Consider the following 23624-nt stretch of genomic DNA (forward strand, 5'->3'; position numbering starts at 1 on the left):
TTAGGAACTTGAACTCTGTCCACGTTACTTATCTCTAAATCCAGCACCCAGCACAGAATCAGCTTAGGACAATATTCAGCAAATATTTTGTTGAGTGAACAAAAGCAAAAATGAATGTATGTTAAGAATTGAAAATAGCAATTCTAAGTTTGAGATAAAATCTGATTTGTAAAGTCAGAATCAGAATATTAGTTGTTAAGGATATTTACAAATCAGCTTTTTAATGATTTCCTGTATTATTATTAACTACAAAGTAAAATATACTCCTTGTTAAGATTTAAATAATGTAGACTTACATGGAGTAAACAGTGAAAGTTTCCACCTCACCTCTTCCCACTCCCCAGAGGCAGCCATTGTTATCAGCTGTATGTCCTGGACTTTTTTCTATGCATTTTCCCGTATGGACGTATTTTCTTTTGCTTTATTTTCTTTTAACCAAGACTAGAGTCATAAAGTGCATTTTATTCTGCAAATTGCTGTTTTTATTCAATGAGATATACTGAACAAAACCAACAGCATGAATCTAGTAATTCTTTTAAATTAATTTATATTTCATTAATGACAGCAAAAAATGTACATTTAAAATAGTTTATGTGTATATGGCATATCAATATTTATTTTGCAGATAATACTTGGTCGTCACATATATGCTCTTCATGCCTTTGGCCACGTCCATGAAGAACTGTTATGATTCGGGAGAAGAAAACAGATTCTTCCCCCTCATTCTGATCTGTTTGAGAGAATCAAGCTCCTTGTTCATATTCTTTCAACAATCCTAATCAAATTATCCAGAGTAATAGTTAAGTTGTAACTGCCCCCTTTTTATCAATAAAAAAGTCATATTCTGTGGTACTCAAGCTGTGTAACCTCTGTATCTGCAGGTTGTGGATGTTTCTACTGCAGTGCTATTCGCTGAGCAGCAATGTTGATGATGACTGGTGGATTTCCTTCTGTAATAGATCTATTATCACATATTTTCTAATTTTAACTTTTGCACATTTTTGAAACATACAGGGGATTACTTTGCAGTCAAAAATTGTAGTAGGGTTGAAGGAAACACTGTGACCTGTATTGGAGGGAAGAAGTAAATAAAGCTGTCCTATCATTTCCAAAAAAGCTTTCCAGATATGGTAGTTACCATGTTCATGCTTTGCATTAACCCAGTGATATCTTCAGGGACCATTCAGAATTATAATACTTTATTTTCAGGCCTTGATATTTGAAAGAATACATAACATTAAAAACTTCCATAAATTCAGTAACTCTTTGCTTGAAATTGTATTCACTTACAACATTTGTATTTTGAGTAGCTTGATTTTTTTTTGGTGCCACATTGACCAGATTTGAACATGGACCTTTTTATTTCTCTCTATAGCAACGGCATACATACTTCACTGAGTCCCAAAGTGATTCTATAAGAAAAAGGAGGAACAGGCACAGATTTTAGACTTAACCAAATAAATAATTCATGCTAAAATAAATTTTAAAATGAAATAAAACTTAACCAAAGTATCTGGGTCTGGTTCCCTGGTGGGTTAGGGTGGTGGCTCATTCCCAGGATGAGCTGGCTGTTTTCTTCCAGGGATGACTCAGCAGCCTAACTCCCACGTTGCTCCTTCTGATTCACAAGACCAGGGTGGGCAGAACTAGGGTTGATTGTCTTTGGAAGAGTGACTTTCAAAATGAATTCATTTATTCATTTGTTTCTATACTTATTGATTCATTTGTAAACTTTTGTTCAAACAAAATGTTAGTCAATATGTGCAACTAACGAAAACTGTTCTAATTAACTGGGATGAAAGCTCAGAGCCTCCACTCCTTCATTTCCCACTGATTTCTATTTTTTCACACCCATATTTATTCACATTTCATTTGCCTTAAGATAATGAAAAACCTATGCGTGTGGTGGATGATGAGGACTTGGTAGACCAGCATCTCATCAGCGAGCTGAGGAAGGAGTATGGAATGACCTATAATGACTTCTTCATGGTGCTCACGGATGTGGACCTGAGAGTCAAGGTATGGGTTCCTGTTTCAGATGATGCGGTCTCACTCCTTAGAAGAGCAACTCATCTTTTTGTCAATGACTCTATTAGACATATGAGTAAGCACAAATTATTTTCCAAATAGTCTACACTGTTCTGTAGCATTTGTGTGTAGACATGTGGTCTATGGAAAATATTGGGTTGGATTACTCCCTACGGTCCAGCAACTTGGCTGAAACTAAATTCTTCTGTAACATCAATGTCATGCATTCATCAGACACTTATTGAATAGCTGTGATGTACCAGGCCCTGGGAATAAAAGGTGAAGAGTGTTTGGCTTCTGTTTTCAGGAAAGCCAGATAGGCCTCCTTTGGAAGGGTCTTGAAGATAATCTCCAGATCCAACATGGACAATATAGCAGGGTTTTACACCTACTTTCTTCCTATGATAGGGACAAAGATTCTGAACCATGAAAAACTGTGCCATGTAGTTGTAACAATAATAACTAACTTTATTGAGTGCTTTCCTTAGACCAGGCACTCACCTCAAATATTTACAATCCTTATCTCAAACCTCTAAGATAAATAACAATTATTATCTTTGTTTCACAGAGGACAAACAGAGACTCAGAGTAGTTAAGCAACTTTCCCAGTTAATGCTGGACTTCATACCCATGCAGCTTGGCTCCAAAGCCCACTGTTTTAACCATTGTAATACACCACGAATACTACATACCAAGCATGATAGTATGCTGTGCTTACATGAAAATCCATAGGAAAAAGGCTGCCTGGCCTGTTGGACTAGCTGATTCAACCTGCAGTATTTTTCTGAACCTGAAGAGATTTCCCTTCACCAACTGATTCCACGGTTGTGTTGTGGCACCTTTAATGTGAGAGGTTGGACTAGATGATCCCTAAGGTCTCTGCCAGCTTTCACATTTGATGACTTAACTAAATTCCCATTGAGGGCATAGCTCTAAGCCATGTCCAGGCTTCTCTCTCTAGATTATGCTGATTATGCTCAGCCAGCCCCCAAATCCATCTCAGGTTACTGTTGTTAAGTCCAGACAGCTTTGATCCAGGAAACTGGATTTCATTATCCTTAAGTCTGATCCCAGATTTTTACTGAGAATACATAAGCAAATAGGATCTAATTTTAAGTGATGCTTATTCAATAAAATAGTCTCTGGGAATCACAGAGTGTTTACGTAGATTCCTGATCACCACAGAACAAGCCCCTGTTGTTCAGGTCGGATACTCTAATGTGTTATTTCATTAGTCTCTTGTGCTAGGTACACTGCTGCTCACTTTCTCTCCGGTTGTGTAGTGATCAGGAACCGGCTTAGTCTCAGAGGTAGGAAAGTGAGCCGAGGACATGTGTGGTGAGGAAGGCATAAACCTTTTCCAATAAAAAGAGTGAAGTTAAGAAGAAATCCTCATGGAAGGGGAAGGCAGTTGTTTAATGGATTCAGAACTCAAAACATCAGCGGAGGTACTGTTGCAGGAGAGAGTTTGTAAATCAGTGAGCCCTCTAGGCTCTGGCTTCCCTGGAGCTCACCTGAATTCCCCCAAACTCCCTATCCTCTGGGCCAAGGGAAGAAACACCTTTATATATTATACTTTCTATTTATTCCTCAACAGCAATATTATGAGGTGCCTATAGCAATGAAGTCTGTGTTCGATTTGATCGATACTTTCCAGTCCCGAATCAAAGACATGGAAAAGCAGAAGAAGGAAGGCATTGTTTGCAAAGAAGACAAGAAGCAGTCACTGGAGAACTTCCTGTCCAGGTACATCACTTTGGAGACCTCCAGGAGGCAGGCAGGAGTGTGTTTTGAGTGAGCTAATGAGAACCCCCAGAAACTCAGAGCAGACAAATGTGTGCCGAGTCAGCTTCCCTGATGAGAGGTCTGTCTGCTTCCGGGCACTCTGGCCACTTGGCTTAGTCTGGTCCTGTTGGAAGTGGCTCTGGTTGCATGGCTGGCTGGGGTCAGCTCCAGGCTGGATTGTTGATTTGGTAGCTTTGGATAGGTCTTCTCTCCCTTTTCTGTTCCTTTTTTGGCACAGACACAGAATTCTGACCTCTTGTGAGGGTTAATTTTTTCAGCCAGTCAATTTGGAAGGCTTTATATACAGTATTTTTTTTTCATATATTTATTAGGTCCCTTCTAGTTCCAAACAGAATTTGGAACACTGTGCTTGATTTTCTGCTTCCTTCCAACTGCAGAGACCAACAAAAGCTCCACTAAGTCCTGAAGAGGAGAAATTCTCTTGACTCAGGTCCCTGATTCCTTGGGGAGTGTGGTTTGTTGAAAACCACTGTAGGGAAACTTTGGTACATACACACAAGAAAAAGAAAAAAAAAAATCACCCTACTTCTTCCCTTCTCCGTCCTATCCCCCATGTTGGATGAAAATTCTACAAATCTTTGGGACCTTAGGAAGTACAAAGCTGCAGAAATTTCACCCCCAATGTCAAGAATTCCATGATTTTAGTAAACGGATAATCTGAATTCCTCTAGATTCGGGAGGCTTGGGTCTCTTAGGAGATAACATCATAATGTGTAAAGAGCATAGTGATATCGGAAAAATGAGCATGGGGCGAGAGGAGGGCCATGTCCTAGGTCCCAAGTGAGTCCATGGGATGTGCCTCGCCAAGTATGGGTCTTTGGCTTTGCGCAGGAAAGAATTTAAGAGCCAGCTACAACAGAGTAAAGATAGATTTATTTAGAGAGATACATACTACATAGAGTGTAGGCTGTTTCAGAAGGCAAGAGAAAGGCCACGCGGTGTTGGGGTTGGATGCTCAGGTTAAAGTAAAAGTAGGCACACACTCCATAGACAGAGTGCAGGCCGTCTCCAAAGACAAGGGAGCGAGAGAGGCTGCCAGGCACAATGTTGCCAGTTTTTATAGTAGCTTCACATGCCAACAAGTGGGAGGACCATTCCAACTACCCTGGGGAAGGGACTGGGATTCCCAGGAACTGGGCCACCGCCCACTCTTTGACCTTTTATGGTCAACCTCGAAGCTGTCATGGCGCCTGTGGGAGTGTCATTTACCACGTTGATGTATTACAATGAGCATATAATGAAACTCAAGATATACTAGAAGTCAAGTCTCCCATCTGGAGCCTCAAGCCCTACTGGGAGTTGAATCTTCCATCATTTTTTGGTGTTAATTGCTGTCATTCTTTGAATGGCTGTGCCCTGTCCCCTTTCTTCCTGTTTCATTAGGACTTACCATTCACCCAGGTTTTCAGTTTGCAATTTCCTAGGTATGTTCCCTCTGTGCTTCTCAACTAACTTGCTTTAAAAATCTCTCACCCCTGAGAGTAGGGGTAGAGAGTAGCCTTACCTCCATCCCAAGGCTGCTGTAATCATCTTTTGTGAGTTCACCTCTGTGCCAACCACTTCATCTTCCCTCCTGAGTTTAATCTTCACAACAATCCCGTGATCTAAATACTGCAGCTCCTGTTGTGTTGCAGACAAGATAGGTGAGGCTAATGGAGATTAAATAACTTTCTGTTGTCACTGAGCTGGTGTCAGTTCTGGAACTTAGTGGTCCTGGGATAATCTGGGTCCCAAAGTCTACATTCTTATCTAACACTCTTTTTGAAAATATAACGTGAATTATTTTTAGTGGGAACCCAGAGGCCCAGAGTTTGAAGTGAAGAGAGATACCCCCAAATCACAGGATTTCAGAGCGGAAAGGAACTGAAGTTCTTCCTTCATCCAAATTTTCAGTGCAGTGCAGGATCTGGAGTGGAGATGAAAGGTACATGCCTCCTTGAAGACTGAAGGCCATGCTCTTGACTGAGAAAGGGCTCTAGGGTGCTTCTGGGCAGATTGCACCTTCTCCAGTCCTGGGGCACGAAAAACCGACTTCTAATGCAAGGCCGTCCCTCTGACAACAGTGATGTAGACTATCGATGATAAGAGCCTGTTGCCCTTGGGGTTCCTTCTTCCCCTCCTTTCCCTCCCCACCCCTTTCCTCCTCTTCACTTCTTTTACTTTTCTCTCCTTTTTTTTCCAAGCAGAAAAGATTCTTTAGATGTTTACTTTTGATTTTAATAATTAGTGTTAAATACATCCAAGTTATAAATTCAAGACCTTAGTTTTCTCTTAAACCTTTAAGTTAGGCTTTAAAATTTTATTATTCTATATGTAACCTAGAAAATTTTAGCTCTCACTTTTAAGGGGCTTTGAATAATGTTTGATCTCACTTACAGACTCAGTAATTAAATATCATTATGCCAAATAGCCATTTTTCATTTAATACGTTTCTTTCGGTTGCTTGAAATAAACAAGCAAAACTTTTCTGGGTACTTAAATGATCCGTAAGTTTAATAAATTAATCTTGTAAATACAGTGAATCTAAAGTTTTCTCAGATATTTCAATAACTGCATATACTTAGTAAGATTTCAACTCAAAACCATACATCTAAACCAGTTAATTATACATTCTAATTTGGAGTCTCAAGGCTGTCATTTTATTAAAGCAAGTTTTAAGTTTCACAAGAACATAAATTATATAAAGAAAACCAGTATCCTTCTTCAAAATGTGTGTTATTACTATGATTTCGATTCTTTGCAAACTTCTCCTTAATTCTCAACCTTCCCGGACTAAAAAGATGCATACCTACTGAACCAACCCGTTAAACTCAGATTACCCTGTCTCTAAAGCAGACCGTTACCATCCAGTTCATTGATATTATTTATAACCAAGGATTGGGGCCAGCCATGAGACCTGCAAGTACAGACATTCTGAGGGATTATTCTCACTATTTCCAGGCAGAGTGTCTTTTTATTACCACAGTGTCATGGGCTTCAGAACTTGAAAGGGAAAGCTGACATGATCTCACTTCTGTTCACTCACAGAGCTTGCAGTGCTTATTCAGGTTGCTCACTGATTTGAATTTGTATTTTCTTTGATCCTTCAGACATGATACATATTTTGCATCTAAAGTCTTTTGAACTGGATAGGGCCCTTTGATATATAAATATATTTTTCCATCTAATGTAAGAGCCTTATGGGCTCTTATATTCATTGCTATTTCAGGAGCATACATTCTTAATGACTATCCAGAGTGGCATGTAACTGTAATTTAGATGTCCTATGGCTGTTCTGACTTGTGGTCACAACTCATGAAATCATTGCTCTGGTAATGATCTCTGATCTTAAAAATTAAACTGAAACAACATATTACTTACAGGCACGAGCAAGGCAGCCCTGAACTGGATTCCTGGTTTCTCCACGTATTAGCTGTGTGACCTTGGGCTAATTGCTTGATCTCTTTGCGCTTTAGTTTTTTCATTTGCAAAATGGGGCTAGTAAGTTTATTCAGTCTTAAGATTGTTATAAAAGGTAAATTCAGTACTAAAGGTAATGATGGCCCAGAATTTAGCACAAAGAAGTAATCAATAAATACTGGCTATTAGTACAAAGGCCAGTTATTCAGGTCTTAGAGAACTTTTGTCATCAAAAGAGAGACAGGAGGAGATGTCATCAAAAGAGACAGGAGGAGATTAACACCTTCAGAATCGAAACCCAGGATAAGAGAACTGAAAAGAATTTTTTTTTAAATAACAGTTCTATAAATAAACTAGTAGCCAAATGGGAATTTTCCTTGAAATTTGCTGAATGTACAGCCTGGTTTCAGCTGACCAGACTCTGAAGCCGGTCTGGTCTTTAGCGACACTGATCTGGTTCAGGCTATAATTACCTTTCTCTGAGACAGAAGCCCCAAAGACTGGGCAAATGCACAGTAATTTGGGAATGCCAGTTAAGAGAAGCAAACACATGCCTAGCTTGTGGAATTTTTATTTACTGACAAGCTAAAGTAACAGAAAAACAATTTGTCCAAAATAAGGATCTGGGGCCACAGTCACACCTCTTGTTACTTCCCACAGAGGTTAGCTCCTTTCATGCTGACTTGTATCTTAATGTGAAGGTCTGTGGGACACAGAACATTACTTAGGGGAAATGACCTTCTCTTGGCTGTGTCTGTGACAGGGAGCCTCAGTTTCCATCCCTCTCCAACCTGACAGTATTCAGTGGTGCGTAGATAAACAGGCCAAAATATACCTCACCCAAAATAGCTCCCTCCAAGATCCCCTGCAGCTCTGCGTGGGGCCAGAAAGGCTGGCCTGGCTTGGGTGCGGGCTGCGGGGCCAGCGCTGGTCTGGCATGCCTCCTAAGGAAGCAGGGAAAGTGCGGGAGACTGTTTTTTGTGATCCGACAGCAGTCACTGTTCCCTTTCCCACGAAGCCTCGGACAGTCTCAGACCCTCCTCTTCCCTCCTTTGTGCCAAACACATTCATCTTCCTATCCTCAGTGGGGATTTTCGTTTTTCTTTCCCTTTGAAGAAAAACAAGCAGAGGAAGTGAACGTAATGTCACAGCAAGCAATTCTTGGCGAGCCTTGCTACAGGCGTCCATTCAGAGGTTGGATTTCATCAGACTATCATTTTCTCTCATTCACCCAAACCACTATTCCCCCAAGAGGCCATTTTCTTTGGGACTGAAAACTCTTCATGTTCACTCTGAGGCTAGAAGGGGCACAGGGAGGGAAGCCGTGAATAAAATCGACTGGCTTCCAGCTCAGTGAGCGCACTAACATCCCGCAGTCACCAGCACGGAAGGCAGAAAGCAAAACCCCTTCTTCAGCGAGGGTGGAACTTGAGACAGCTATACTCACTTGCCTCTTGGATGCAACCCCTCTCTCCTTCCTACCCTCTTAGGGACCCTGACAGCACCAGCCAAGAATCAGCACCTCTGCAAGTAGTGGATGAAGGAAAGCACTGGCCCAGGAGTCAGAGAAATCTGTACTTTGGTCCCATCTATTAGATTTACTCAACTTAGTCAAGTTGCCTCCCTTATCTGAGCCTCATTTTGTTATCTGTAAAATGGGGAAATTAAGTCAAGCCCTCCTTGAACTCTAGTGAGCAGGAATGCATATTGTATAGATGAATGTGAGCTATAAAATGATACACAAACATAAGGATTAAATTGGTTACCGCATGGCATCATGATAGATAATGTCCAAGGTCTGTTAGTAGACAAATGTTAATGGACTTTATCCATTTGTAGGACAGAGTTCTCAATCTAGAAGCCTGCAGGTTTAAACATGATCTATATCCATGCCATCACATGGATAAATTACAGTGATGGGTTTTAGAGTTTAATTCTTATAACACCTCCTTGAAGTAGATGTGCTTTTTGGCTCTAGAGCTAAGGGAAAACTTAGATAAATTGAGTGACATGCTCAAGGAACCCCAAAAGAAGCAGTGACAAAACATGGACCAACTTTCCCTGCTATAAGGCAAAAGCTCTTTCTACTGCCCTGCTGTGCGGGAGCTGTGAGAGTAGAAACAAGGTTACTATACATTCTAAGATCCTATGGCTCAAGTTTTAGCCCCATTCTACTTCATAGGGGTGCTCTGTGAATGGTGGTTCTTGCTGTGAGGTGAGCGTATATTTTAGACCGAGCATTTGCTCCTGGGAGAACCACTGGCTATTGAGGAAGTTACGTAGGGCCTTGTTTTTCCAGGAACCCTCCTTAACCCTTTGAGACACTTTCCCATTTTCCTTCTTCTTGTCACTGTCACCTACTTAAAATTTATCAGGTTTTTTTTTTTTTTTTCCTGTGCTGTTTCCTATCCATATATTCATTTCTTAAGTACCCCTCCCCCAAACCCTAGGGACTCCACCAGAACTTGAGTTTTTTCCGGTTGTCTTCTAATTCCCTTATTTTTGTGGCTACCATTTAACATCCAATATTGGCCATTTTTCACTGTATCTGAGAACTTCGTCTCCCCCTCGGTGACCTCATCAGGGATGGTGAGCAGACTCATGCCTGACGCATCATGCAAATGCCACAGTGGGCAGATGGTGAAGTTACAAGAGAAAAAATGCAAGAAAGGTGGTGATACAGTTTAATATTGGGCTTTGAGGAACTATGGAATATTTCTAAGGGTCACAGTTTTTTATTCTGGGTGCAAGAAAGAAAATGACAGCCAAAGTTACTCTGCTTTTCCACACTGGCCTCTATTATTTGAAGCAGTAATTGCAGCTTCTGCTTCTTTTCCAGGTTCCGATGGAGGAGGCGGTTGCTGGTGATCTCTGCTCCTAATGATGAAGACTGGGCCTATTCACAGCAGCTCTCTGCCCTCAGTGGTCAGGCATGCAATTTTGGTGAGCGGGCAGCCTCGTCATCACTGCCCTCCCACACCAGTCTCTTCCTGGTCAATTCTAAAATGGAACAGAGCAGCTTAGGTCATCCAAATACTCCCCAGCCCAGACTGGAGATTCCCAGACACTTACTCAATTATACTGGGTATAAAGTTGCTTTCAGACTGGAGCCCTAGTCAACTGGGGTCTGGTTTTTTTTTTTTTTTTCTCCCTCAATATTCTGCCCCCTCAGATTCTTTACTGAAGTGTTTGAAAATACCTGCTGCTTCACTTGCAGTGATCTGTATCATGTGTCTTCTTGTTTATCTTTTAAAAATTTGCCTCAAGATCATAAAACTCAGGTATCATTCTTTACTTAGGTCATACTTAGGTGTCAACACTGAGTCCTTCTCCATAGATTAAACATCTTTTGTAAAACAGGAATGGCTTTGGAAGTTAATGTAGGAACTGAAGCACATACTGCCATTCTCCTAGAAAGGATTTTGATCTCTAATTGGGCACCAAAAAGACAGTAGGACCTGGTAAACAGAACCTTATGTTTTAAGACAAGCAGGTCAAAGAGAACTGCAATTTATTATTATTATCGCTACTTGTAGTGAACTGCTCAATGTTTTGAAAACTAATGTATGCTTTCCTTACCAAACATTGTAATCCCACTGGCCTGAAAGAGCTAACATCATTTTGAATATGGACATATAAAAAGGAAATGCATAATATTGGGAACTTACTACTAAGTTCAATGGTGGACCAAAGAGATAATGGCAGTTTCAAAAGTGGAAATCACCACTGAATCTCGTTTAAGATACACCTCCGCAGAGGAAGAATTTTGAAAGAGCCATGGGGCAGGGAGAGTGAAGTAGCTAGGGGCCACAGATTAACAAATTCATATTTGGAACATAGGTGAATGTATTATTTTGATACTTCTATCAGGAAGAAGAATCATTTATTAGTTATAAAACTGTGCTTGATTTATAAAAGGTGGGGTGGTGGTATAAGTTTTAAAAAGCATTAACAGAGCCTGGGCCCTTGCTATGACCCAGTACTGTAAATTATAAATACATTTCAGTTTTAAGATGTGAAATAATAACTCAAAAGAAGGCAGAAAACAAGCTCATAACAGTAAGAACAATTAGAAAATTTGTGAATTTTTATTTACACCCCTATTTATGACTTTATATCAACATATGTAAGATTTGGTTGTGCCAGTATTCTTAAGCATAATTTAAATTATTCATAGCTACCAACAGTTCTGTGTAAGACAGAAGTTCTTAAAGAATTTAATGACTCTCCACTATAAGAATATAAATAAAATTATGGTTTGTTAATCATTTTCTAAAGACATCTTTGCAGCAGCTATTAGGTGGGGTTTCATTCTGTGTATCTGCAACACAGAACCTCAGTCAAACTCTTTTGTGATAGACAGGAAATGTGAGCAAGTCATGTTTTCCAGGAAAAATTAAATGTAGAACAGAAATGCTTCCCTTCTCTGGGAGAAGAGTAAAGGCCATAACAATTTTTTGGAATAGCATTTTGCCTGGATTTCAGCTTTTCCTTAAAAGAGCCTCCCATGGCTGCTTTCAATTTTCTGCCCTGGACAATCAGCACCATCAACATTCATATTTATTGGTTCCAAGCTATTAGTGTGACTAGGCTGGGATTTTGTCTAAACCATGCAACCTTGACAGGATGAATCGACAGCCCCCTTGTCCTCCTGTGTTCTTTCTTCTGAATCCCCTCACGTGCGCTGCGTCTTCAAAAGAATTCCAACAAGCTACCAAGGCATGACTTTCTCTCCTTTCCTGAAACTTTAGCTGAGGGTGGGAAGCAAGCCGTGCCTGCCTGAGTGCTACCCCTTTGAGTCTTTTAAATAAGTGATAAGAACCTGTCCTTTAAACCCAGAGCCTTTTGTTTGAAAAAGCCTGAACGATTTCTTAAACAATCATGATGGCTGGGGTCTATGGTCTTTCTTCTGAGAGAAAGTTAAAAATTCTCCCCATGTTAACTGTTACAACTTCAGGCATGACTTTTTTTTTGGAGGGGGACACTAATGAGCTTAGATCATCTCAGATATTTTAAAGCTCCAATTGCTTTATTTTTGTTTTGTCATTTGACAGAGTGAGAATCCCAGTTTAAAGAGCGAATTCTTCTATTTTAACCTACAAAAACAAAACAAAACCACAGCTGACCCTGCTGTTAATCCTAAAATCTGCACTTGGTCTTTTTCAAGGTTTTATAAGTATTTAAATACTTTTTTAATAGAAAAACTTAAAAATGAATTATTTTACCTGATCAGGTTATGGTCTATGTTCTTTTTAAACTTAGAAAATTTTAACTTTCAGACGTCCAGTCTTTGGAAGGAGGACTTAACGAATTCTACGACATTCCTTTTTTCTTTCAGGTCTGCGCCACATAACCATTTTGAAGCTTTTAGGTGTTGGAGAGGAAATAGGGGGCGTTTTAGAACTGTTTCCGATTAATGGTAAAGTATTGTTGCCTTAAAACGGTATGAACTATGATAAATTCAGTTAAATTGTATTAGGCTGTATGTAAGCAGCGGGTGTACCCCTCAGGTGAAGAAAGGTCACTAAATCCTCCGTTCTCACATGTGCGTGTGCATGTGTGTGTGTGTGTGTGCACAGGATGCGTGTAGCAGGAGGGGAAGTGGGGCACAAGCACTAATACTGTTTTTAACATAAACTCATTGCTAAGTGACAGCAAAAGTATCCATTTTCTTGATTGAAATCTGTAATTCTTTTTTGTCTGCATAGAGCTTTATCTGTTTGCAAAGCACTTTCATCTATATTATCTCATTTAATTCTCACAATAGTTTTATGAGGCACAAAGGTCATATCTCACTGATTCCCTTTCAACAGATGAGGACATAGACTGAGAGGCTCAGAGAAGCTAAAAGAAAATGACCTGTGACTAAAGGTTTCAGAAAGGAAGTCCAGTCCTTCCGTCCAAGACCAAGCTCTTTGCCTGAGATAATGTGTGTAAAGTCCCTGGCACAATGCTGGAGACAGCGGGCACCCAGGAAGTCTCAGCACCCTTTCCCCTCCCCTTTCTTCTTTTTACTAATCATAATAGTTTAAAAACATTCATCCAGCTCTTAGGTAATTGGTATTTCTCACCTTTGACAATGAAATAAGGTTTTTGTTATAAAGACAACAGCATCAAAAGGAAAACGGTAATTGCAAAGAAGAAACTAAGCTAATTGGAAATAAACTTAAAAATATTAACAATGTAATCTTTATTAGTGACAAATTTTAAAGAAATTAATCTTGCCAGGATTAAATGAAGGGACTGTTCTTACATTTTGTAATATTCCCATAAAGAGACATCATGTGCCCCAAAGTTTGACACTAACAATGTTGCATAATGGCAGGAACATTTAATTTCTAGTAGAAAAACCATCAAACTTTAATTGGATTTTTGAGCTAAAAAGAACAGATTCCTGGGCCCTCTCTCTATTCTCGTGAATACAGATTTCTGTTTCTTCTCACTTTGATGCTTTGCTGAGTGCTGCCTCTTTAATTCACTAACAACTTTTCTAATCCTATTCTAGGGAGCTCTGTTGTGGAACGAGAAGACGTACCAGCCCATTTGGTGAAAGACATACGTAACTATTTTCAAGTGAGCCCAGAGTACTTCTCCATGCTTCTAGTCGGAAAAGATGGAAATGTGAAATCCTGGTATCCTTCCCCAATGTGGTCCATGGTGATTGTGTATGATTTAATTGATTCGATGCAACTCCGGAGACAGGAAATGGCCATTCAGCAGTCCCTGGGGATGCGCTGCCCGGAAGATGAGTATGCAGGCTATGGTTACCATAGTTACCACCAAGGATACCAGGATGGTTACCAGGATGACTACCGTCACCATGAGAGTTACCACCATGGATACCCTTACTGAACAGAAATATGTAACCTTAGCCCCAGCCAGTTTTCTCTGCAGCTCTTAAAGGCACATGTGGCCAGCTACGTAAAGGAGAGTTTTTCCACACTGCCTACATTCCCTGCCTTTTTCTTTCAGTGTTCTTCCAAGATTAAATAAATAGCAAACTTTTGCCTACTCATGAGTTGTTATTGAAGCTTTACATCATAAAGACATTTAAAAGAATAGTTTCTCTAACTGGTGGGGATCTGCTGCTGAATAATGGCATTGAAAATGGATATTTTCCTTTTCTTAACATGGTGGACATGATTTGGAATACAAAATTCTGTAGAATAAGTATTTATACCTCTCTTTTACTCTTTTTTAGTATTAATTGGTAAGTGAAAACTATGATTGTTAAAGGAAATTAAAGATCACAGCACAGAGGTTTTCAGATGAACAGCTGAGCAGATGAAACAGACACAGCAGCTGGTTTCTTTACCCTTTCTGACCTGTCAGTCTAAAAATGATTAAGATGACTCTACTTTATCCTGTGAGTTTCCTCGCTGAGGCTTGATACCACAGGAGTCCAGTGATTTTGGCTGCCAAAGCCAGGGGAAAGCCAGAGCTCAGCTTTGTTATCATAGCCACTTCCTGCTCTGCTTCTGTTATCTTTAGTGTCTGTTCAGAGAGAGAGCAGGGGGAAGGAACCTCTGAATCGCCACCAGAATCTGGCCCTGCAGCTAGAGGTGATCCCTTCAGCGTTCTGTTAGTTACCACGGAGTTCCCGGCAAGGGAAACCTGGGCTCCACACGCCGGGCTCCCGTCCTCACTGCTGGTGGGCTTTTCCCGTACTGGCACCTTGTAAAATAAAATGACCAAGAAAGGGATTACATTCAGGGGTTCGTTCTGTTTTCAAAGGAAAATGTTCCTAAATTAGAGTGGATAAAATTGTAGCTGGAGTGCAAAATGTAATCCTTGTCTGTGAAATAGAGCACTTATGTTTTACATATGGCATATAAACTAAGTAGCCTCCTTTCCTCCCTCCCTCTTTCTCTTCATTCCTTCTTTCCTACCTTTCTTTTTTTCAGCAAACTGTAACCAAGTAACATTATTTTTATTATTTCATCTTCCAAAAATACTAGTTAGATAGGAATAATAGAAAATTTACTTAGAGAATAATATTAATACATTTCTAGCTCCTGTACACAAAGGAAGACAATGCTTTTTCATAACCTGAGATAAGTTTTTCAAGCATATATGCTGATATTCTCATCAGCAATGCATCTGAACTCTCCTTCCTCTAATGAGTGGGCGAAGTTGTGGATAATCATTTGGAATTCTGTAGGATAAGCCGTAGCTCAGCAAAGGGGCTGAAACACACTCAGAGGAAGATGTTATTGGTGATGTGCTCAAATCCTATAATCTGGAAAAATATAGAGTAAATGTCGGCAAATGGGAGGACTGGAGATTTAGGTAACCTGAATCTGTCTTGGAGTGATATAGATCAGGTGGTTCGAAATCTGAGTATTGCTTTTCTACAAAAGCATTTCCTTCTAAAAACCAGCAACAACAACAACAAAAGGTAAGAAACAAATAAAATATGGTTTCTGAGAAAGATTATGGATTCATGGAATTTAGAAAGTGAAGCACCAGTTGAGTTAGGGAAATCTGGAAGACTCTGAAATGGACACAGCCTCACCGAAGTGACTGTTTTTCATGATTCCCTTCCATGAATTTCCAATAGTTGCTTTTCACCAGAGAAATCCCAGGGCTCTGAGGGGAGTACTAATTCAGCAGATAGGTCCTTCCCCTGCTACAGAGGCTGGCAGCCCAGGGGAGTCGGTGGAGCCCGGCTGGTCTCATTTTCTGGAATAGAGTTAACAATGAAGCTCACACCTTCTCAGCTCTGAGAGCCTTGAGGATAAAAGTAGCCTAGGATTAGGGTGAATGGTGGCCCCAGCTGACCCTGGCTGATGATCTCAGTACTCAGCACTGTATGGAGATTCCAGAAAAAGAGAAGCCTCTTAAAAAGAACCTCTGTCCTTTCTCTGCCACCACTAACTCCCGTTTCCCTGCCCATTGCTTTTCTTTCCCCCTTTCTCCTCCACGGCAGCTCTGTACTTAATGGTTTGGGGTGTGCAGATAGAGGGTGTGGTTGGTGAGTACTCTCAATGTCAAATGAAGCTCAGTGAAAATGCTGACTCCTTCTCTTTAGTCCTCTCAGAGTGGGTGCCAAGCTCCCAATGCCAGACTTTCCCCTTAGTTCTGAACATGTTATTAAGAATGTAAGAAATCAAGGTTGGGGTGGTGTTTCCTGGTGGTCTCAGCCTGTCCACGGTGGTGCTGTCAGCTAGGAATGCCTGGGGCCCTCACCTGGGTCTGTGCTACGTGGGGCAGCCCCTACAGGTGTCTCCCCTGTGGAGCCAGTGTTGTGGTCGGACCGGCCCTTGTGGTTCTTATGATCACCAGACACACTTCAGCAACAACCATGTTGACAAAAAAATTAATCAAGAGTTGATCTAAGAAAGAAATGGGAGCTTTTAGTTGAGCCAACCTGAGGAGTATAACCTGGGAGACAGTCTTTCAGAAAGCTCCAAGGGCTGTCCCATCCGTTAGAGATCAAAGCATGGTTATACAAGCCTTGGAGACAAAGGGTTATATGTCAAGTGATGATGCATTATTGACAGTTTACAGACCTACATATACAAAGCGAGCAGTGAGTCTTGGGTCATAGTGGTCCCTTACAAGATTAAGAAGGAAGATTATTTCCTAAGAAGTTGTGACCCTGGATGAGATTAAGAAGGAAGGTTATCTCCTAAGGAGGCTTGGTTAATACAGAAGCACAATACACACTAATGGGGAGGGACGCAGCCCAAATGGGAGAAGAAAATTTTACTTTAAAGGTTTTCTCATTTTGCCATAAAATACGAATTTTATTTCACCAACCATCAAGAATCTTTGTAAAAAAACAAGGTTCATTCCTCACAGGTCCTGGAGGATACACACAGCGAGGTTGCAGGTAGAGAGAGGAGAGAGCACAGACGGGGGAGAGAGCCTGCATTGGGGTTCAAGGTGGGGTGCCTAGGGTTTTGCGGGTTTGCTCTTTGTTGGTGAATTTAAAACATGAAAGTGGGATTAGAGCACCGGAAGGGGAAGTGGGGCCCCTCAAGCGGTCTGGTACCCCGGTTGCCCAGGGCTTTCCAATAGGGAACTCGTGGGGCTGCTGGATCTGTGACCATTGTGTAGCTGCCAATATGTTTATTCGATGTGAGTGTCTTTAAAATGGAGGCCTTGACAATCAAAAGCTTAATGTCAAGGCTGTAGTAACTGTCCTGTACGCTACAGTTAAAAAAGTAATTGTCAGGCACTTTACAGTGCATTTGGTGAGGGGCAAAGGGCCAGTTGTAACAGAGCTTGACGGTTGTTTTAAAAAGGCCGTGGAACCGGGGGAAACCATTCCTCCTTGCCCTGACCTGAGAGTCACCTGCCCTGTCTTAACTTCTGGGACTCCGTTCTCATCTCCAAGTGAGAGAGTAGGACTAGATATTTAAGTTTTCTCTAACTCTGTGACATTTATGAATCTTTCCTGGCCTTTAGGGAGTTGAATGTTAAGCTTAGAGACTTTCTACGATCCAATCAAGGTTAAATTCTCAGAGAACCCAGACTTCACCAGTTCCAAATTTTTATGGTAATAGGGAAAGAGATTAAGCAACTTGGCTGAATTCTTCCCAGCGCAGTGCACTGCTGCGGCTGAGATCCGAACGGGTCATCACCTCTAAAACACAGAAACCCTCATCATCGCCTTAACAGCCCAGCTAGAACATCCAAGGAATTCAGGCTGGCCAGGACTGTGAGCTTCCTGAACATTTAGAGAGTTTCTTCAACAAGGCATATGCTTGTTCTTCAACACAAATTCCCTGATTTAGGGACCACACTCATCACCTGAAGTTTGGAAACGTGGGCAGTCCCCGCACAGACTTCAGAGACCTTAAATGTTAGTACTTCCTTCTAGAAAGCAAGAGTGGTCCTCCACCTTACAACCTGTGGGTTGATACATGTGCCAAGGGGGCTGGGTAAAGGGGTGGGATGATTTTAAACAACTAAAACTGATCCTGGGCAATATCTTCTTTGGCTTTCCTCCTCTCCCTTAAGCATCCCTTTCCTCCCTCCTGATCCTTTTCTCCTTTCCCAGGCCCCTCTCTCCTAACCAGCTGTAGCCCTCTTCTGACACACAGAGGGCTACAGCTGGTTAGGTGTAACCCCCAGGCTGAAGGTGCCACCCTTTCCAAGGACATCTACAGCACAGAAGGAGATCCTTGAAGGAGAGCAGTAGGGAGCAGCTTGGCAAATCATTTCTAAAAGATTGCTAATCCCTGGAAGCAAGACTCCCTTTCCTTCCCAAAAAAGTTAGAGGAAGAATAAACTCCTGGGGACTCCACCATCATTCTGTTCATCTTCTCTAGCCCTCTTTTCTACCTTTGGCTTGCTCCCTTTTCATGAACACTCTTTAGAGAGCCAAATTAGAACAGGGTAGGCAGAGGCAGGAATACGCCCAAATTGGGCAAGGCCTGATCAGGAATAGCTGAAAGTCTTCATGTGTGTAGAGAATCATCTAGTCATTCCAGTTCCTAAACCGAGATTCTAGTTTTCAAGTTATGCTCAAGCTATATGATGATTCAAACATTCATTGCCTTTATACTATTGTGTATGTACTCTGCTAGAACTCAGGAATATGAAACTGAAAAAGACATTTCCCAGTACAGATTAGTAGGGAACTGTCATGTATACAGTTAATTATAGGATAGTATATATAATCAGTGATGGGTCGTTTGGGGAGAAGGAGAGAGGGAGGGATGAATAGATGGAGCACAAGGGATTTTTAGGGCAATGAAATTATTCTGTATAAAATTATAGTGGTGGCTACATGTCATTATGCATTTGTCAAAGCCCATAGAATGTACAACATCAAGAATGAACCCTAATGTAACCTATGGACATTGGTTGATAACAATGTGTCCATGTAGGTTAATCAGTTGTACCAAATATGCCACACTGATGAGGGATGTTGAGGATAGGGGAGTATATATGTGTGGGTGGGGAGGGCTATGTGGGAACTCTGTATTTTCTGCTCAATTCTGCTGTAAATCTGAAACGGCTCTAAAAAATTGTCTATTATTAAAAAAAATCAATGATGGGTCCTTACTGGGGGGAGGAGGTATAGGAGGAAGGGACCAGGGAGAGATGAGTGATGACAGCTCTTCAATCTTTTGGAGGCTACAGTGATTATGTTGCTCTTCCTGTCAGGCTCCACATGATTTGAGCAAGTACCTCGTGTTGAATCCATGCCCACCATGGTCAGTGGCTTTTGGATACTCACAGTGCAGGCACTGCTTCTCCTGGGAGCTTCTTACCTCTCCCAGATTTAGGAGTTGTCCATGGAAAGATGGTGGCACTCATGTTATTTCATTCATAAACACTACCCCTTTCCCTGAAATCAACCAAAATGAACAATAAATAGTGGATTTATGGATGAAATCTTGAAGATTGAACTAAGGAATAGCCTTAATCTCAAAGCATGGACTTTGAGTAATGTGCGTCTGTTTACCACCACCGTCTTGGGGAAATGGCACTAGGAAGGATCAGTAACACACTTGCAGCCTACTGCCCATGCAAGGACCAGCTGTGGCTGAGAGGCCAAAGATAAGTAACATGGCTATGCCCTTTTTTCCGCTGTCTGACCCATCTAACTTCCTAACTGAAGGAAGGAGGTTTGGAGATAAGGGTATACATATGGAAGACAGAGTTGGTTTGCAGCTAGACTGGAAAAGCTCTCTTGATGTTTGGGGGCATAATGGCATCTGGTTTTTAACTCTTGGCCACGTTAAGGGCAGTGGGATTTATGATGTGCTGTTTAAAGTTTGAAACTCCCCTAGGGATCCTCAGGGTTAATTTCTTTAATGATGGTTTCCAACTGGCCTAATAGATTACGTAAACACGGCTGATTACATGGCCAGAGAGGCATAAAAATCCTGGGAAATTCTACTCTGAGCTCTCCCAAAGTCAAGATTCCTCCCACAGGTCTTGGTGGTTCAAGCTGGAGACAGTGTGGTCTCTGAGTATAAATAAAGACCCCTGGGAGCTTAGGCAAGGGATCGCTCTTGGATCTGCAGTGTCTGCACTCTCCTTTTCTTGCTGCACCATATCCTTCTCCTTAAATAAAAGTCTTATGTGAGTGGGCTCTGTGGAGCCTGTGAGTCCTCCCTAATAAATCAACATGGGAAATCTTTGCAGTAGGGCAGTGTGTGTAAATCTTACATATAAAACCTTACAAAATAAGCAATATTAAAATATTTCATATAGTAAGTTACATGTATGTAACATGAAATATAAGAATGTATAGCATATAAGTACACAATATAAAAATTCTAGTAGCAAATTGCACTGTAGCTGTAGAGTGGAGTGTGCCTACTGCGCTGTAGAGAAGTGTGTGCTGCTTTCAAGGCACTTTGCTGAACCTGACTTCCTAGCAGGTTAGGAGGGGCTCAGCCTCAGAGGAACAAACTCAGGTGATACCCCCTCCCCACAACAGGAGACAGTACCACCACTACCTTCATGGAACGTGTTCTCGAAGCAGGACTTTCAACCAAGAGAGGAAAAGTACACACCCGGGAAGTTCCCTCCTGGTAGTTTCCTATGGTCCTGCCTCCCTCCCACCTCCTCTAAGCAGCTTCTAACCTTTAGCAGAACTTCAAAGACAGCATTCAGGGTCCAGGAAAAGACCAACTGGGAAGGGGAGATTTTACCTACACCCTTTCGTGGCAAATATTGGGCCTGGCAACACTAAATGATAAAAAAGAGATCTCTGATGAAAAAAGGGTGACAAGAATTATTTTTCAGACGAGCTGCCATTTATATTAAACAGCTATAGAAAGTAATAAAAAGTGCAAAACTTCTTTGATCAATAATATGATTAGAAAAAGTTTGCAATTAGTAAATAGTTATTAGATGCTAAAAAAGTAAAAAATAAACAAAAACCTCAGGAAGTGTATCAGCCAAAAACACTTTCAGAAGAGAAAAGTCTATTTTTAAGACAGCTCCCAGCTCAGAGATGAACTGACATTAAAAAGTTATGAATGAGGAAGTTATGTCATGAACAAATAAAGTTTAATTAGCTGGGATAATTGGGATTACAAACTAAAAGGCAAACTATTAATTCCTGAAAGAAAAGGTGCATAATAAAACATTTTTAAAAGAACTTCCACATTTCATCATATCCGTGACAGCATCAAATCTCAGAGGCACCACTATTTTGTGTCCTGCTAAGAAACATAATTAAACATATTTTTTTTTCTAGTTTAGAATTTTTATTTCAAATTTGTTTAAAGAGCTTGTAAAGACCTTGTAGTTATCAGGTGGCATTCTCTGATTACATAAAAAGGGAAACTAGAAGTTAAAAAAATTAAGCTACTTCTAAAACATCTTCCCATTTCGGGCTAGAATCTCTTGAATCATTTTTTAATGCAGAATCCTAGGTGTCTGAGGTTCTCCAGACAGATTAGTCCTCTGCGCCATTGAGAGAACTGATGACGAGGAGGCAATTCCTTAAAAAATTCTCTGCTATCTCCATCATCTTCCGAGCTATTGGCACTCATTCGGTAAAATTTGATGCTGGCATGTTCTGTTCCTGATCTTACTGGGGGGTATCGATGAAAGATTTTCAGACAACAACCTCTTATCCTCTCCTCAAATGGCCCTTAAGTGGTTTGTTGATTGAAACTCCAAGAAGTTGTTGTGACCCAGACACGCCAAACACCTGCGTGTGCAAGCAGAGACAACGTCGTCATTACCGCCAGAAGGCAGCAGATATTGCAACATACCGTTGTTTAAAACATCCCAGTTTCAGAGATGGTCAGGTGGAAACACCTGCCTTAACATAGCTGCAATACAGTAGAGCAGACCTGGATGAAATTCTCAGAGCTTATTAAGAAAAACTGGGAGTTGGGAGGAAACGCAAAAACCTAAGTTCCTCATCTCTCAATGAAAAGAGTTGATGACCATATTTTAATTTTTGAGGTTGGAAGATTTATAAATAAGCTTCCAAATTTGCTTTTAAAAATGTAAAAGTAACTTAGCAATGAAACAGACTAGAAATGCAAGTTAAATAAATCTCAAACATGATAAGAAACTTTCAAACTGGTTCAAAATATCAAAGCAATACCAACTTTCTCAGAAAAGTTGTTGCATAAAGGATGAGTCAAACTACAATAATAAGTTCAGTAAAAATATGCAAATAACAAAAGGGGACAGATCTAATCTTTTAACCAAGTGTATAAAAACTAAAAGTTAACAGAAGTATGAGTAAAATCCTCACTCATACTACCTTTGACTCAAAACAGAATTAGAAAATAATAATAATGATAATGCTGTATTTTATAGTCTTTAGGGATTGGCCTAAAATCTACTCACTCCCAGAAATTTTTCTACTAGTTATAATCATGTTCATTAACAAACAAGAAAGAAAATAAATGCATCTGAAGTAGGTAAGATGGAAAAAGAACAAAACAAACTTTAGAAAAATAAAACATGATAAACTTTAATAAAGTAAAAATTAATTAGAAACTGCTCATTAACTTATTTTTTAAAAACTAATAGAGATACCATTCATACACAAAATTAAAGATGAGAAAGAAAATAGAACTATAAAGAGGAAATTAAAAAGAATGATGAGAATATTCATAAGTTCATAAATTTATTTCCTGTGCAAATAAATTTGGGTGCTTAAATTTTTAGCAAAATATAAATGATCAAGAGTGAACCAAAAAGAGGATGAGGAAGAGAGAATGTTGTGGGAAAAAAACCATACTCCTCACAAAAGTGCCAAGCCTAGGCGATTTTATTGGTGAGTTCTTTCAAAGCTTCAGGGAACACATAAAGCTGACGTTTTAAAAATCTTTCCAGGGCATCAAGGCCTGTGGGAGTTGGCAGCTTGACTCACACCACATCCGTATGGGATTGTTAGGGACATGGGTTGATAAATCCCAGCAGGATTAAATGCATCACCAGCAGTGTCAGCAGGTTTCCGTTATCTTGGCAGACAGGATGGTGCTTGAAGCAAGGGAAATAGCAAGTGAGGACAGTTCTGCAGGTCTGTTAGGGAGTTTATCGTGATTCCATTTGAGCGAAATACCACTTTCTCACTAAATCCCTATTTGAATTGAAAATTTACTGGTTTTATAGCTTTATATTTGAATTGTGAATTTGTTTTGGTTTCTGTATAAAAACTACAAGCAAGAAGTTTGTGCTTCATAGTATGTCTGTATGCACTGAAATAATAGTCAAGTAGAAAAAGGGCCAACACTGAGATCAATGCAATTTTTTTTTCCTTTAAAAGAGGGATATATATATATATAACTCAATTTCAGAAAGTCTGCTCTAGGCTTTAGAGAAGGAAAACAACTCTATTTCCTTTGGGTTTGACTTTCTCTGCCTCTTCTCCACACTAGGAAAGTAGAGGAGTTCACAGGGAAAATCAGACAGGTTAAAGCAGGAGCTGCCAAGGAGGACCTGGGCGGTGT

The 23624-nt window shown here is 40.5% G+C and overlaps 1 protein-coding gene across 1 annotated transcript in view; it reads left to right on the plus strand.

Annotated features, from left to right (window-relative positions):
* CCDC80 (coiled-coil domain containing 80) overlaps positions 1-14244 on the plus strand; it is a 32191-nt gene extending 17947 nt beyond the window's left edge. The window contains exons 5-9 of the mRNA XM_031455780.2: positions 1883-2019; positions 3626-3774; positions 10073-10176; positions 12572-12652; positions 13739-14244. Of these exons, the coding sequence (XP_031311640.2) occupies positions 1883-2019; positions 3626-3774; positions 10073-10176; positions 12572-12652; positions 13739-14085 (818 nt within the window). The 3' untranslated portion in view covers positions 14086-14244. The remainder of the gene's footprint in view (positions 1-1882; positions 2020-3625; positions 3775-10072; positions 10177-12571; positions 12653-13738) is intronic.
* Positions 14245-23624: the final 9380 nt, after the last annotated feature.

The sequence above is a fragment of the Camelus dromedarius genome, chromosome 2 (genome assembly GCF_036321535.1).
Source record: "Camelus dromedarius isolate mCamDro1 chromosome 2, mCamDro1.pat, whole genome shotgun sequence".
In the NCBI taxonomy this organism is placed as follows: domain Eukaryota; kingdom Metazoa; phylum Chordata; class Mammalia; order Artiodactyla; family Camelidae; genus Camelus; species Camelus dromedarius.